The 18,088-nt window shown below is 39.4% G+C and overlaps 1 protein-coding gene across 6 annotated transcripts in view; it reads right to left on the bottom strand.

The window, feature by feature from the left end:
- Positions 1-8,024, bottom strand: part of TBC1D2B (TBC1 domain family member 2B) — a 31,347-nt gene extending 23,323 nt beyond the window's left edge. For 3 of the 6 annotated variants that reach the window (XM_021547346.3, XM_021547344.4, XM_021547347.4), the window contains exons 1-2: positions 7,657-8,021; positions 750-903 (exon numbers count right to left, since the gene is read on the bottom strand). In XM_021547346.3, coding sequence (XP_021403021.3) covers positions 750-903; positions 7,657-7,971 — 469 coding nt within the window. In that variant the 5' untranslated portion in view covers positions 7,972-8,021. Of the gene's footprint in view, positions 1-749; positions 904-7,656 lie in introns of all 6 variants that reach the window. The other 3 variants (XM_085588411.1, XM_021547345.4, XM_021547343.3) reach the window with 3 other exon arrangements.
- Between the last annotated feature and the right edge of the window lie 10,064 nt (positions 8,025-18,088).

Genomic DNA, 18,088 nt, shown 5'->3' on the forward strand with positions numbered 1-18,088 from the left:
TGCTTAAACATGGAGAGTCTTACTAATGCCTAACCTGGCACAGAACTGGGTTTTACTCAGTCTTGTTTATGGATAACAGAAATCAGAAAGGAATCCATTTCTGTAGGGACTGAGGAATAAAACAATTCACAAGTGCCTGTGCAATGTAGTAAAAAATGCAGAATAATTCTGTATAATGCACAGACATTTCTGTAACTCTGACACTAGTGTAGAATTACATTTTTCTTGCCTAAAGGTATTTCAGAGACTGAATTTCACTTATGTATTATCAGTGCAGGCTGTCTTTCAACTTTGAAGGCACTGCATTTTTATGACAGTCAGATCCATCACACCATAACTTTTCAGGAAAAAAGCATGGCCATTCAGAATGCAAAATATACTTGTTCCATTAAAAAGTGGAGTTTACATTTCTGGATATTTACCATACTAACTTTTCAAGATATTGCAACCACTAAAAGACAACTTACCTGAGCTTAATGAAACCTAATCATGAGACTACTCAATTTCACTTCCTTTCAAAAAATCTGTTTTTCAAGAAATCAACAGATTTTGTAAAGGATACAAAATCACATATAAAATCACATTTATGTTAAATATTGTAGCATATGCACAGTTTACATAGAGTTACTTGATAAACAGATGTGAAAAAGCTCTTAAGGCTGTTCTCTACCCCAGTGCAACACCTTGTATTGATGAACTGACATTGAAGAGAGCCATGCCTGCTGTTCTTACTCAAGTTTCCAACATACCAGAGTTGTCTTTGGCAACAAGACCTTTGGAAAAGTCACTGGGTGTGGGGGAAGTCCGGCTGTCCCGTTTCGCCACGTCCAGGTTGTTGCAGTATTCCCACCTCCTCTGCTGCAGCTCCTGAAGCCAGTAGGTCATGTCCTGCCGAGTCGCAGCCTGCAGGAACCAGAGCACTGGTGAGATCTCTGCATGCTCTTGGTACATGAGCACAGTAATTCCAAGTGCAAAAATAAATCCAACACAGATAATCAGCAGATCACCAAGGTACCACCACTCAAAATCAGTATGATTTTAAAGAAATAGCCACAATGCACCAGGGTACACCTTGTGGTCACATGCACATCCATGATTTTCATGCCAGAATTTTTCATTAGAAGTAGTCTCATGCATTCAGTTTCTTTAGTTTTACACTCAAACTTTAGAAAATGCAGCAGCATCTTATATTTTACACACAAAGCACTGTTTGAACATATAACTACAGATCTATATTATTGGAAAAAATCCCATACATGTTCGGGAAGATTCCCATTTTCTTTTAAGTTGCTTTCTTGCCAGCTGAAACCAACAAGTGAATAATGCATTGCAATGCCTCTTACTTTAATGACTAACTCTACATACTCTATTTCCTGATGATCCCATGAGCTAACTAGCTTCTATAGAAAAATCATATTTAAAACAAGAAAAAAACAAAATCCAACATTAATGCCTAACCTACAGACTATAGTCAAAAATGTGGGCAGTAAGTGAGGAAGAATTCAAACATACCTTGAATCAGAGCTCTAAGTCATTTCAAAGTACGTCAAAATACAGTATACAAATACTAAGACGCTCTCATGGAAAAGTTACTGTTATTTCAACATACATCCCCAGCTGCCAGACTAGGACAAGCACCTGACCTGGTAACATGGACTGTTCAGGAACAGAAATATTAACACTGATGAGAAGATACTCCCCTAATTCCTTTGGCTTGTTAGCACATGGAGTGCTTATCTTTTAGCCAACCTTTCTCCTACCTTCTCCCAAAGAGCATGATGGCATTATCAGTGGAAAAGATGACTATCTTTATTATTTAAAGACAACCTAATTTCAAAGAGTTTTTTGTTCTGTTCCTCAAAAATTAAGAGGGCACCTGTGCAAGGCACAGCTGCAAAAGAATGGAGAGCAACAAACAACATATGTCCTTACGAAGGCACACAGTAAGTGCTGCATAAAGCACAGCAATGGCACAGAATTGTCTACATTTATCACATAAGAACACTTCTGGTCTAGTAAAATTGAAGATTTATTGGCTATTATATTTTGGCCCCAACAGCAGCTAATGACAAGACAAAGCACAAACAGCACAGCAAACAAAAATTGATGCTTTCCTAGGGTGCTCTCTCTGGTTCAGCAATTTGCAGTCTCAGTTTTACCATGAGAGAGATGGATTTTTATTTTACCTTTTGGCTCTTTGTACCCGTACGAGCTTTAACATCCATGACACCCTACAGCAAATGGCTCCAAAGCACCATTCAAGGAGATTAAGCAGAAAACCTCAGTTATTCCTGGAGCTGCTGCTCCGGCTCCTTTCAGTACATTATGCACATGGCAGGACACAAGATAAATAAATCAAATAAAAATTCATAAATCAAGAAGTGAAACAAACAAGTGACACATGAGGACACTGCAGAGTCAGTTGGTAAGAAAGATATGTAACCAAGATACTTCTAATCTGAAATGGAAATCAGCTTCATATAGTTTTTCTTGCTTACTCACAGGAAACCAGAGAAAACTATTTCTCTCATTAAAAAAAATACATAGGGTAAAGAACAGTTCAGGTCAAAGAACTGGACTTTGGGAAATGCCAATCCACACAGCCACCTCTGGCAATTTGGGAATGACCACCAAAGGAGCAGGTTTTTATGTCTACAGACTACAGTCACTTCTTGCCAGGACTAAACATCTCCCCTTCTGTTTGTAGCACTGAAGTACTTCCTTTGGAGCTTTACCCAGTGGCAAGTCTTCACTTCTGGTAAATTTGAGAGCTTATACTTCCTTTAGAGACACTTGCTCACAGGCCATGTAAGGCAATGTTTTACTGTTCTCTAGCAAAAAACCACCAAGAATTCAAAGAGCTTCCACCAACACAGGATGCAGTACTTACGTGGTTCTCTTTGCTACCACAACACAGCTAATGAGGCAATCCATCTCAGAAAATCTAAGTTATACCTACAATTAGCTTCTGCCCACGACTTCTTGAACTTCATGAAACTCTCTCACAATTTGTCCCACTACCATCTCTCCAATCACCTTCAGAGAACAGTGAATCAATGTTATTGGAGCTGTTTCTTGCTGCTTTTCAATTCCCAGCCCCTCTTGTTCTCTACTGAGCTGCACGGACGCACCCTCAGCTCCCAGGCAATGAATGTTGTTACACACAGGGCCAGGCAGTCTGTAACAAGTGAAGCAGTGACCACCCCTCAGCAGAAAGCAGCAGGGCAAAGCAGGACAAGCTTCTCACGCCCCTGCTTTAAGTAATTTGCCCGAGAACTACTCCGTGCCCTCCTGCTGCTCCCAGCCTACTGTTACCTTGCCTTCCTTTCCGCCCATACAAGGTCCTCCTCTTCAGGAGTCTTCATCTCCCTTTGAACAGTTTTGGCTGAGTTTATTACAGGCATCTCAGTTATTTACAACTAAAAGAGTATCCTAAAAATCTCTGAAAAAATTTGTTTTGTTTAAACAAAATTAATCCCTGAAGCTGTTGTTTGAAATAGACTTTTATTAAAAAACAAAAAAATCAAAATAAAACCACGAACCACACATAGGATATTTAAGTCTTCCTCTTCCCCAGTCATAAGGAGCACAAATTTGGAAACATATTTTTAAATTCACTTTGTGTGTCAAAGAAAGGAACACTTCCATGCTTCCCCATTTCTCATGACTTTTACTAGTATTTGGCTACCGCCCACCATGAGAGCTAAAACATTGAATTAAGCAGAGTAGCAATCAATTTCACAAAAAAATCCTTATAGCTACTAAGATTGCCAAGGTGCTTTCTTACTGCAGAGCCAGGCAGTCACATTTTAATGGATGTATTTCTGTGAGAAGAAAAACTACTATGAATATCACCTGAACTGGTGTGAAGTAAGGAATTACTGTAAGTGTACTGCTGCAAACTTACAGGCAACAGTAGGAGTAAAAGACACTCTTAAGTGAAGAGCCATACAGTACCATGTAGTTCTCAACTTAAACAACGAAAACTTCTATAATTTAATTTTAAATATTCCCCTAAATTCTTCCACTAAGAATGATGTAGAACTGTCCCCTCCTGATGCAGACATGACACAAACAGAAGAATTATTTGAGGAAAACATCCATGCATTGCCATCCTCAATCTGGACATGCTGGTGGAACACTTATGTCAACATTAAATACTTCAAAAGGAAGAGGCCAAAGAAATGCAACAAGCAGACCTCACATTTTGAGAAATCTCATGAAAATTCTTGCTACATTTCTGAACACAAACTCTCCCTCAAGCTACTCTGTAAAAAGGGAACATTACCAAAAAGTTTGCATTTCTTAAGATTTACTATTTCTGCTATGCTCAAACAGCAAATCTGGAGCCAGATTGCTTCTTCTGGAGGGCAGCCCAACTTTTAATTAAAGCACTGTAACCACTAACCAGCAAAGTTTTGAGCAAAAACCATCAGCTCAGACAACAAACCACCCTCAGTGCTGAGCTCCCTCCTCTGCTGTGTCAGGCCCTGCAGCAAAACTGTTCAAGCTCAACACCACTGATCACTGATCACTGCTGCATCCTTCAAGATCACTGACAAATTACAGCATCCACTCCTAAGCCACTCTCAGTTCAGCAAGTTTGGTGTCCAATACTTTCAAGCATCAGGGCCCTGCAATCTGCAGCATCTGGAATGTTTACACTTGGCCAATACCCCAGAATTTTTTTTTTCTTTCACAGCTCTGTGCAATTTCCCTCCCATTTGACCACTACTCACAGAGAAGTTACCCACACATAAGTGACCAGACACACAGTCCAGCATCACTGGCCAGAGTTCCTTTGTTTCCAAAGCAAGCAAAATGTATCTCTGCAAGACACTGTTTTAAAAATAAATGAGAAATGCTGCCTTTGTTCTTTATCTTAATGTTAATTATGTTAATGTTAATTATCTCCCCCCTTAATGCAAGGCCTTGCTGTGCAAACATGGCCAAATGTTCATTTGATAGTATTAGCACCATTCTGTTACAGCATGTATTTGCAGGATCAGTATTTGCATGCCTTTCCATGAAAATATCCTCAAACATAATTTATCCATAATTCATAAAGTACACAATTTTCTGTGCTCCTTTACCTAAAGGGATGGTATCTGTTATATACATTTAAATTTAAAAGATTTTTACATACACTTAGCTTCTTCTGCTCTATTGCAGCTTTTGGAAATGTACAAAAAAACCACAACTACACAAGTGACCGGCTGGTTATCTATAGCTCTAAAATATGAACATTTTGCTTTATTTACTGTAAAGGCCGCAGTATATTTTTTCCAAAATTCTTATCTGGGAAACAAAGCTAGAGTACATCACAGAGTTCTCAGCTCCCATCACCTGACAAAAGGCTGAGCAGTCAAGATGATGCAATCATTACACTAACAAGAAACTCAGGCAAAAAGAAACTCAGGCACGATAAGAAATAATGCATTCCTCAAGATAATCATCATTTCAATCTGGAATTCCAGTAACTTATTTTTTATTGTTCTTCTCCGTCTATAACACTGAACGGAAAAGGCCACATCACAAGATGTGGAAATTTTGAACAAGCAGCAAATTGAGGAAAACAAAACATGTGAATTACAGGCTGAAGAATACATTTGACTTTATTCCTCGTGCTCTGCATATAATGTTTTCTTGATAGAAAATTACATTTGTTTTTAACAGGGGCTGGATTGGAGGGGGAGGGAGAGGAGTTGGGTTGTTTGAGTTTTTTCATTTACCATCTTGAATTAATTTGCAATTCTCCCTAAGTTAGCTGAAGGATGCTTTTAAAGTTCTTAAAGAACTATCATGTTGGACAGAAGAAAATTAATTTCAGCTGCAAAAACCTTTTATTCCTCGGTGAATGACATGGCCACAAAACACTCGTTGGTTTTGCAATAGCCCTTAAGATTTTTGTTAACTCCTTCTTTACTATTCAAATACCTACAACGTAACATTTTTACGGACAATCACTTGGCTGCTTTAGGACATCACAACACAAAATGATCTTTTTCTGCTAATTGCAGAAATTAATTTGACTTTCTTAACTGGCTCCATTTCTTAATCCCCATAAGGATTAACCTAAACAAAGTTCCAATCTATACACGTTCTTTCCTAGAGAGCACCAGAAAAAAATTAACACATAAAATATGGGCAGAGTAGCAACATCACAGACCAAAAAATATGAAAAAAGAAAATATGAAAAAGAAATCCCCCATGCCCTACATTTGTACATCATGTGGAGGACAATTTGTGTCTTCATGACTGCAGAAGACACCCAAGGCTGCTGCCAAAGTACTGTCTGACAGTCAAACACAGCACATAGCATTTCACACTGCAATCTTTATCACAAATCCTGTGTTTCTCAATAAAACCCCTCCTATTCAAAAAGCACCCTCAACACAACATTTTTCTGAAGATCTCTATGTGAAATCACAAATCACTCGATGCTAATTAAACCAATACATCCTCAAATTATTGAAAGCAAAGCTTAAACCAAGCCTGCAGTTTTAATGTTCATAACACAAACACTTGGGCTATAAAAGCAGATTCACTGAAAGCAGTAGAATCTTTTACAACTATACAAAGGTAGTTTTTACATGGAACTGACTACACTGCTCTAACCTAAGCAAACATGGTCAAAGTTATTATTGTATTAGTCTCCTAGGTAAATAAATGTATTAATCTCTAGTAAAGCATGTTAATGAGTCTGTATTTTGACATTTATACTTATCAAGACAGAATGCTAAAGAGCTTGATACAATCATGCTCCACAGTCCCAGCAGGTATTACAACTGCTCAAATCTTCACTGTTAAGTAAGTCTGTAAGAGGCATTTTCCAGTATTCAATAGGAAGTTCTACTGCTTAATACTTAATGGATTATGTTCTAATACTAAGAATGTTTCTCGGAAAGTACACAGTTCACATGAAAAGTTACATTTTATGAAGAAGAACGTTCCTTGAAGGACACAAATCTGCCTTAACAAAATTCAAAAATTATGGGTGCTCAGAATAATTTATTTCTTCTTTACTTAGTCAAAATGGTTTCCCTGTTTGGCTTTTTTTTTTTCGTAGGCATGACAATAGAGGAAAGATATCTTAAATAATCCAAACCTCTCGTCCTATGAAAATCCGAGTCCTTGAACAATGCGATAAGCAGCCTCTGCTTATCACTATGAGGAAACAATTCTCCCTCCTCTTCCTTCCTCCCAAAGCAGCCTAGCCGCAGACTCCTGCCACGCATCGTCTTTTCAAAACAAACACTCCAAAAGTGAAACCCGATCACTCCCTCTAAACTTCCAAAACCCCAAACCATCAGATTTCTTCGGAAATTTTTTCTGCCCAGACGATTCCAGAGAACCCACTCAGCCCATGCTCGGCAGAAGCATTTCCTCCCACTCAGAGGAGCACGGTAAACACGAAATCGTAAAGGAGAAAGACGCAACTAACAGAACTACGGCCAGCCTGGTCCCGCCGATCTCCCCGGCGTTTGCGAAGCAGCAGCTTCCTTCCCAGCGCAGCCCGCCCGGACGCGGCGGAGTCCCGCCGGCCGCGGCGGTCCCGCGAGCGGAGGGCACGGCCGGGGCCGGGGCCGGGGCCGGGGCCGGGGCCGGGGCCGGGGCCGGGGCCGGGGCAGGAGCGGCGATGGGCCGCGGGCCTACCTTGAGAACGGTGACGGCTCCGCCGGGGCTGTGCACCTCAAAGGCGGCGGGCTCGTCCCCAGCGCCGGCCTCGGGCTGGTGGTAGCTGAAGCAGGCGGAGGCGATGTCCAGGTGCCCGAGGGGCACCGGCTCCTGCGGCCCCTTGAAGTAGTAGAGGTAGCAGCGGCGGGGGTCGAACACGAACCAGCGGCTGCGGAAGCCGCGCAGGGGCCCCTTGCCCGACAGCTTCTGCAGGTACCCGCAGAGTTTGGGGGTTCCGGGGCCGGGCTGCTCCCCAGCCAGACCCTCCTCCCCCTCCGAGCCCGCCGCCGGCATCGCCTCGCCCGCCGCGGGCGCAGCCCGGGGCCGCGCAGGGAGCGGGGACGGCTCGAGCCGCGCCCGCCGCCTCTCGGGACTTGTAGTGCGGGCCCGCCCCGCCCCGCGGGCCCGGGCAGCGGCGGCCCCGAGCCGGCACCGAGCCCGGCACGCCGCGGCTCGGGGCGGCCCTGCGCCAGGAAATCGCCGCTGCTGACGTGGGCAGGCGCTCCGCATGCACCGTCCCGGGCTCTCGTGCTGCCGGGCTCAGCACTTCTCTGACCCACTCAAATACAGTTTTCCACATCATATCTTGGTCTATGATCAGATTAAAACCCTTCTCCTGTAGTCTTATGTAGCTTCCTGGTCTGAATACTATCCCTGCTCGGCATCGCAGCAGCAACCGGAGTGCGAAAATATATGGAAAATGCAGGCACATTAGTAGGTAAAAAGCTGTATTTTACAGGGATTAGGCTTGTGAATGACGACAGACAAAAAAAAAAAAAAAAAAAAAAAAATTCCCACTGAAACGCCTAGCACGTTTTGGGCTTGTTGTGGTTTGACACGGAAAAATAATTTTTCCGGAAGGAAGAGGTTAATTTAGATATTAATTAATTGAAGGTGAACACGCCTTTGAGAACACAGAGGGGTTAAAAGAGTGGCAAAAGAGTGAGAGTTAAAAGGGGGGACAAAGAGTGGCTTTACCCTGTTCTCAATTCCACTTCACAGCATTCAAGGAAAAAATTACATTTTCATAAGGGCACTGGCATTGTGCCAGTGTCAAACCATGACAGGGCTCTATGGAACTTCTGGTGTTAATAATAAGGAATAATAATAAGGAACTTCTAACACACGAAGCTTGACTGTGAGGACAACAGGCTGCCACATGGAGGTAGAGGTAAGTTCATTTATCCGAGTGTTTGGAGCACAGTATATGTATGTTTCCTTTAAACATGCCTAATGCTCTGGTAGTAATACAGAAAACAGTCTGATGTGGCACATTCATCCAAAAATGGGAGGAGACTGTTCCATGTTTAATGACTATACAGCCTTTCATTCTCATCCTTAAATACAGCAAGGAAGGTTTGCTGTCAAAATAGTTGTTAAAGCTGATATGTTCTATGGTGTTTTTATTAGTTTTTATAGCATCTGGCTGAATTTTGACAGTTTGGAAGTTCCATTTACCCAGAATTCCTAAATTTTCCAGAGCTTCTCACTCTGTCTTCATTTCTAAATGCCTTGATGAATTTCTCATGAAAAAGTAACTGTCTCATTAGAAAATATTTTCATTCTATGGTAAAGCATATACAGGATATAATGCACCTAAGTATTTTTATGGTTGCCCACGGGTTCTACTTGGATGTTGGCACAAGGAACTGCAGCATTCTTCAAGTCCTTCCCTATGTCTGTCACCTACTGGCAAGAAATGTGCCAAGTGAGGAGATAGCCAGTGCTCTGCTAGCAGGAAAACATGAGTGATTTGTTACAGAAAATGAGGTGTGGAAGTTCCCTCCCCACTCAACTCACATGACATAAGTGGGATCTACTGAAAGATTACACATTGCAAATTAAGGCTAGAAATTTTTCTTTTAGGATTCTTTTAGTAAATGTGGACAGTAAGAAGGTTTGATCCTGCTTTAATAACAAGTCAATAATGTTTCTTCCGTATGTACTGCTCAGTCTCTTCTTCCCCAAATACAAAGTAATCATCATGCTTTTTGTTGGCAAGTGTCATTTGTCAGAGCACGAGTTACGCAGGGGAAACACTGATTACCTTTAGAAGCCGCTGCTTTCTTATCTTAGTCCTTTCGAAGAGTTGAAGTGCCCCAGCACTGATCCCTGATCTGTTACATTATCTCTTCAGTATAGTGAAGTGTGGCCTTGTTCTCTGTGCGCCAAGCACCTGCTGGCTATCAGTGAGTACATCCTGCAGCAAACCAAAGAATCACAGGATCTCAAATCCTCAAAACTTTTGCTGTCAGTACTTCTATTTTAAATTTTTTGTTTAGCTTCCTTACTACTCTCATAACAGGAGAATCCCCTAATTTCACAGCTGATTCACGAAAGCATACAGTTCCCCTTGTTGGGAAATAAGTTCCTTATTTCATGTATGCACTTTTTCGCAAACAGATCTAGATGTGGACTGGCAAATAACAGCAACTTATCTCTAAGTTGTTGTGGTGCATTAAATGAAAACAATACTTTTACCTGCTTTTTCTTTTCATGTTTTCATGTCCAGGATGCATAGATGACATTCTGTTGTTAACAAATGTCTAGAAAAGAAATAAAAGTAGTGTATCACAAGACAAGATTTCACTCCTGCCCAGAGGCCAGGGCCAATGAAGCTTCTGCTGTGCACATAACTACTAAGCATATTGCAACAGGCAAACCAATGTTACACACAGTGAGACAGTCTTTATACTCCTAAAAGGACCACAAAACTTGTCTAACATGAAAATACTTGAAATTCCTTTTTATTCTGCTGTGGTTTTCTCTTCTAAAAGTTAACTAGTATCTTAGTTATAACATTTTTTGCTTACAAGGCCGATAACTTCACATAAAAAATAAAAATATATTTACTCTCAAAAAGTTGAGACTGGTCTAGCTTGTAATAATTGTAGTGACTTTATCTTATAATGAATATGAGCATTCATGGTTCTTGAATAAGCCCGCATTTATTCTTGAAAACAGGTAAATATGCAAGAAAAAGAAAATCCATCATCAATATGGAGGCAGAGGGAATACAGCTTGAGTATTTGTACAGCTTATGTATCTGTGCCAGGTTCATGCTGTCATGTTTACAGAAGTGCAGGAAACATGGATAAATAAAGCAGCATATCTGTATTGTGCTTTTGATTAAAGTGAGATCATGGCTCCAAAATTAGAGTAGATGAGAGCATACACTGCTTCTTTCCACAAAACAGATGATGCCTATGTAACTTTGAGATCAAAGTTACAAGATGCTTATCTAGCTTGAGTTGCAAGATATCAATATAACCTGATATATTTATATAACTGATGTCAATATAACCTAAATCATTACTTTTATATATCTATATAACCTGAATCATAGCTTCTTATACCTGTATAACCTCAATCATAAATTGTACATCTATATAACCTGATATAAATAACTTTCTATACAATGCAATGGCTTATATAAAGTTAACTAGCTGCTTAATGCTGATAGAAAAAAAAAAGTAGAAAAAACCTTACCAAGTGGATAGCTTTAGAGATAGGTAAGTATAGTACTAATGAGAAATTGGCAAATGTAATGCCAATTAGCCATAAAACAAATAATTTAAGCCAGTTAAGACCAGACAGACCAAGGAACACTGTAACTGTGCATGCTCCGAAGACAAAATTGAAAAGTTCAGATGGGAAGAAGACCTTGGAAGCCTTCACCAAAGACCCCTGACAACCCCCAAACTGGGGAGGAGCAAGCACAGTGTGAAGTCTAATAACCATGAGATCATACTATATAAATTAGTTCCCACATGTATGTGATGATGTTTTAGTGACACAGTAACACTAAGAAATACTTACTGTATAAATATACCACAGCATTTGGCAAGGGTGGGTGACTTAGGTGGAGCTATCCCCCTCACCACCAGTACTGCAATAAACAATTACCTGCTTTATAGACATCGGTCTATGGAGATTTATTTCCAGCCTACTTTTTGGGCATCACAGAAAGCAAAAATGACTGTCTCTTGTCTGATATCTTCTGACAAATAGGATTCCACTACAGATGAACCCCAGAGTTTTTCATAGCTCACAGAGAACATCAACAGACAACTGTCCCTCTCCATTCCTCTCCCACACAGTGTCAGCCCAAAGCTGCGGAGATGTGGGCTGAACTGTTACTTTTACTCCATTTTAACAAACCTGCAAAATGTTATCTATGACTGTCACTGCCAAGGTAAGTACTGTCACCCTGCTATAGCCTATGTACAGTACTTGCATATTCTATCACACATTATTTCGAAGGCCGAATGGCTTTGGCCTACTATTATTTAAATTATTTGGAGGTGGAGAATGCAAAAAAACTTTCCTAAGCTTTTCTTTAACCACTAAACAGGCAAAATATTTTTTCAAATGACTGTTTCTGACACAGTCTGACATGTCATTCTACATCTCCCTGCCTCTCAGTCACCACAAGGTCTATGAAGAACATCACAGCATTACATTTCCAGAATATACTCTTTCCTTCTATGCAAGGAAGTCAGCCAAACAATTACATAGGCTGTTTTAACTGCTAACAATGTCTCATTCTCCAGCATTATTCTTTAAGCATTAGATGGTGCTCCATTCCTCTTGCACATTGACCATTTGTGTTCCCCTCTCAAAATGGAAAAAGGTACAAGCTGTGGATATGCAGGGAAGCTTATCCACAGTTTCTGATTCAGTAGGAAAGATCTTATTTACTTCAGTTAACTATCTCATCTAACACCAGTTGACTATATGACAACATTAATACATGACCTTACTTTTTTTTTGCTGTTATTGAACTGCATTTTAGCAAGAACTCTTCACTATGAAAAAGCAACAATATACAATTCAGTGAATGTCAGCATTGATTTCTAGCTGGAAATCTGTAATCTGACTTGTGAATATACCCAGGCAAGTTGGTAGTTGTGTAGAAGAGAAAAAGTCAAACTAGAGTCCTTATGAATAGAAAAGCAGGAATTACTTAACTGTGGCAGGAAGCTGATCAATCCACGTGCACACAATCCTTGGCCTATCAGCATCCTTGTGGATACCTACTGGCTGGAGAACTGCTACAGGGATTGGCAGGTATGCTGAAGAGGAAAAGTAGAATTTTGAGTACTGTTGTAGAGATTAAATGCTTAATGGGTAAGAGATATAACCAAAGATAATGACACAATAAAACACAATTCAGCTGCAAACAGTGTAACTTACTTCCATTTATATAGATGTTTTCTTTATGTTATTACATAAATGGATATACTTCCATGTCATACTTCATTCCTTTGGAGAACCAAATATATACATACAATGAGGACTTAAGAAGTGTCCAGTAAAGATTTTGTGATCACCAAGATTTACTAGGTGATACTAGGTGATGCTAAATAGCAGTTATACAGCACATTAGTATCTTAAGTTGTGTTTACTTTCAGTACAACATTTCAGAGGCCCAGCCAGTTTTCTCACCTATCAATCACACTGTAGCCTTTTTCCTGACTTTCTAACTAATTTATTGGGACACTGTAGCCTGGCTTACACATTTCCATTGTATTAACTGCAACTATGAAACTACATTTCTTCAGTAGCTCCTAAACTTCCTTCTTTCCATGTACAGTAGTCGTGGACCACTTCCCTCCCTCCATTTACACTGTAATAGAAACCTCTTCAAAGACAGAACCCCTCATAGCTGAAGCTTAATGCTGATGTCATATAATTTCAGTCATGGGAATATTGAGAAACTTTTATTGTCTTGTTCCATTTCTTTTTTCAAGGAAAACAGGCAGGAACAAGCCCAGTGAATGGTTCTGTACTTACAGCTACAGTCTACACACAACCCTCAATGCCACCAGTAACCACTGTTGTAATTCTTATCCAAACATGCTCTTCTTATTTCTTACCATTTTATCTTCAGTTTGAATGTCCATCTCACTGCAAGCTGATTCCTCTCCCCAGTCGTTAGATATATAACTGAGGCTTAACGTTGCAGTGGCAAGTTCAGTATAGCCCACAGATGGAAGGTATGTTGTGAGTGAGAAATCCCTTCCTTCCATTTTCCATCTAGTGTTATTGGGAAAGCAGCAGATAATGATGGAGAGCAAATCATTGCAATGTTTGAATTTCAACAGAATGCATTCCAGCCTAAATTCTTTGGACCGGAAATTTTCTTTTGGTGTATACCATGAACTGCTTAACATACTTAGAGGTATTAGCTAAAAGTTACATCAGTCACACTAGCTCTTTGCACATAAGCTTTCTTCAAAACCTTCTAATTCTTGAATTCTTAACTGTATGACAAGTCTATTAATCACTTTTCAAGAACCAAATCAAATATTCTAGTAAAGGGTAATTGTATTTGTCAAAAATGAATGGGATTAAAAAACCCTGCAGATGGTTAACCGAAAGACACATGTTTTTTAAAAAAGAAAAAGCTATAACAGATATAATCCAAACTCAAATTTGAGAGATTTAGCCAGACTATTTGGTCTAGAATCCAGGCTACATTTGCCACATGAAAATTATTTTGCAGGAAATCTCTGTTGCTATTTGTTTCCGCTCAAGACAAACATTACCAGAGCAGCTTTTCCTGTGGTTTTCTGTTTTGGAACTCCTGGTTTTGGCTTTGTAGAAAGACAGGAAGCACATAGACAACTGAGGAAATACAGATCCAAGAGTAAGTCACAACATTTAAATCTGGAGCCAAACTCACCCAAGTCCTGCCCCACTGAGGCAGACACTGAATAGTAGTTTTTATCTAAGAAAAGGGCATATATCTGGGCAATTCTCTCCTGTATCCAATGTTACCAGAATCATATATGCCAAATTTGCAATCGTACTTATCAGAAAACACTGTCCACGGGTGCTCAGTCTGAGGAGTGTCAGGTTTATACCACCAGCACTGTATTCTGTGGCCTTTTGGGGTACTGGGGAAGGATTCACCAAGATGAGGGAATGGATACTGTATTCAAAGCAATTAACAGCTCTAGCAATCACTTTTGTTTGGAATCTTCTGAGGCCTTCACCGAGTTAACCTCAAGCATTTACCAGAACAGCTCCCCAGTCACAAGATTGCTGTGTACTGACATAACCCAGTTATTTCCTGCATGCAACATCTACACACAGAAGCAGGCCCTTTGGTGAGAAAAGGAGTAGCATAAGTACTGTATTCTGCCAAGGAAGCAGAAAGGAGAGAGGGCTGACAGAAGGGTGTTGGGAGAAGGCTGTTGGAAAAACTGAAAGTAAGGAGTAATGAGAACAACTAAGATGGCTTATTTACTGTCAGTGCACTGAGTGTCAACCCAGACTCTTCAGTCCCAAATGAGACACAATTCCTGAAGGAGTGATAAATTTACCTGAGGAAAAAGGGTAGGATATGGGCAGTTCTTGTGGAGAGCTCTAATACCAAGTGGATCAAGAGACAAAAAACATCTGGAAAGAATAAAATCAAGGGATCCACTGAACAATACAGCCTGACACGGAAGCAGAACCAGCTCTGACCTGGTAGTTCTGATGCAATGTTTTGGCAGAGTAATTGTACCTAATTGTACAGGTACACAGTTTGTACCTGTACTGTGCAGATTGTGCTGCTGTGGCTGTACTGCTGGGACTGAGGATACCCTCAGCACCAAGGCTTTCTGGTAGTATTTTGTACCAAGGTATGGTTTGATAGTTGTTATTTCTCTGTTCAGACATCCTCAAGGTACTCTTAGACACTTGTGGTTACAGCTGAATAAAAGTTTTAGTAAAAAAAAACCTAGAAATAACACCCCAGAACAACCATTTTGTGGGACAAACTTAATTACACTTTATTAGACTTAATTACACTAATGTTAAAACAGACAAAATAATTGTATTTAAAGTGGAATATTTTTTTAACCAATAAAAAACTCTTTCTCCTAGTGTCTAGATATTCTCCTGTGCTTTTTGACAGCCTCTGGATACATACTAGGCATCTTGTTCCCAGTTCAGTGATGGCCAAAATACAACCCTTCAGAATAAAAACATCTGCAACCATGCACTCATGAAAAAAAATAGTGGCTATCACAGCAGTTTGGACTTGTCTTCCATAAGCTAAAATTTTGAAAAAAGTATCTTGTATCTTCTTGTGAACTTCAGAAAAGGTCTATTTAAAAAAAATCTACTAGTACTCTGCACTTTTGCATTTCAACTGGATTAAAGACAGAAATACAATGAAAAGGAATTTCTATCCTCCAGATCCCAAAGTAGTGAGTATTCCAGACATACATGTAGTTATTTCCATTCTCTTCATTTGCTTTCACTCACCATGTGCATTCAAAGAAGCATCAAGCCAAAATTCCATTCTCATTGGTATTAGTATTTGAATATTTTTTTTTAATTTAAACAAGTTTTTTTAGCAGCTTATTATGCTCATAGATAAAAGATGCAAACAAATCATAAATCCCTGCTATTCATCACAGACAATTATAAATCACTGCTGACAACAACCCCCAAACTTATATTGCAAGCTAGCAAAAATCATTAAAGAAAGGATATAATTTCTTTCATGAGTTCAAAAAAAAAAAAAAAAAAAAAGATAATACAGGCAGCCAGCAACACTACTCCAGTGTCACCATTACTAGAAAAATATAAAAGGATGGTCTTAAATAGAAAGGAAATCCCATTAACAAAAATGAAATCACCTATGAATCTTGATTTAAAATTATTGCCCGGCTTTTCTTTTCCTCCTGCCCCTATAACAGCCTTCTAAGATAAAAAAGTTTAGAAATTGGCTAAATGTAAAGCAGTTGTGGAGATGATTGAAGATCCTGCTTGGGGGCAGAATAAATAATTAGATGTCCAGGGAAATGCTTTTGACTCTCTTTCCTTTGGCATATCCTTCATTTCCCCCCTTTTAGTGAAATATAAAAAGAATTAAAGGCCACAAAGAACCACGTTTATAGATTATTGGATCAGACATCAATTAAATAATTCCCACCTGCTTTATATCTTAGATAAATAGGATAAGGAAAGGTAGAAGGTTTTGTAGGGTTCCAAATTCAGGTCACTGAATCAAGCTTCCTTGTGTTTCATCAGCATTCATAATCCCCTCAGCTTCATTTTACCATGTCAAGGTTTTTGCTAGGCTCTTCTCAGATAATAGGCTCAATTTTCCCTGCATTGTTGTTCTCCAGACTACAGTAGAGGAACTGCAGAAACACTCGGTTTTCTACCCCATCTCTGCTGAATATATCAATAAGAGGGAATCTTCAAAGGACACGCTGATATTTTCAAAAGGATATAACAAATCTCAGGTTTCTTCCCAGAAGGAGATTGGGAAGAAACACGAAGATACTCTTTAAAGTATTTCCTCTGGCTTTACCAGAACTTGTTCTGTTAAATGCTTACTCATAATGCCAAGGGCAGTGGCATTAGAGGGAAGTCTTCAGCCTCTTTGTGTACACAATGTCCTCATTTCAAGCAAGCAAATGAGAGGGAATGTTAGCTGAGTTCTGTACAGTTTTAAGGGAAATAAAAATAGAGTGAGGACTCTAATGCCTGTGCTCTTTATGAGAACTCCAGTGTTTTTTGTTTAGTGTAGTAAGCCTAGACTTTCAAACAAAATGTGTCAGATACAGATGAAATGGCTAAGCAAGTTTTTTTTGCATTTTTCAGTAGTCTCAGATTAGCTATTCATAAGCTATTCATAAGCTCTTCAAAATCAAAGAGACATACTAAAGATAATTACAATCCTCTTCACTTATCTGTCATACAAAGTTTTAATGTTTTCTTCCATTTTACATACTATCTCATAGAGAATGAGACAGTAAAAATACTTGCAGTAAATCCGTTTTCCATCTCTGCCTGCGTATTAGTATTTCTTCAGAAACGGAATAATTTATTATCTGCAGGTTTTGATTTTTTGTTTATACATTCCATGATTGAATAAAGCAAAATATTATTTAAGGACCTGATCTGAAGCCTGCCTACCAAAGTGAGTAGGAGTCCTGTGGAGATCTGGCCCCCATGGATATCTGCCTACTACAGAATTATCACAGAGAGGAAAAAAACCTCCTCTAAGCCAATCAGGCATTAAGAACCCACTGTTTAACTTGGCAAGTTTCTTGGAATGAAAATACCTCAAAACACATTAATGTTTCTGGATATCAATTATTCCCTCTGCTTTTTCAGTGAGAGAAGGTAACTGGAAATGAAAAAAATACTCAGAATTAGTCACAAGGGACTAAGTCATTTCACTAGGAATATTTGCAAGTAAATTCTGCAGAAAACCAAATTTTAAAGGTGTGTAGTAAAAGGAATTTGTGAATGCAAATTCTAATGCTACTGTCATTATGAGGATGCATGAAATTACAATAGAGAATTTTTATATACTTCCTTATTTGGTTCTAACATTAGAAAATCAATAGTCATTAAAATGGCCATACAAGAGACAAAAATTTTTAAACATATGAAA

The sequence above is a fragment of the Lonchura striata genome, chromosome 10, assembly GCF_050655825.1.
Source record: "Lonchura striata isolate lonStrDom1 chromosome 10, ASM5065582v1, whole genome shotgun sequence".
NCBI lineage: Eukaryota > Metazoa > Chordata > Aves > Passeriformes > Estrildidae > Lonchura > Lonchura striata.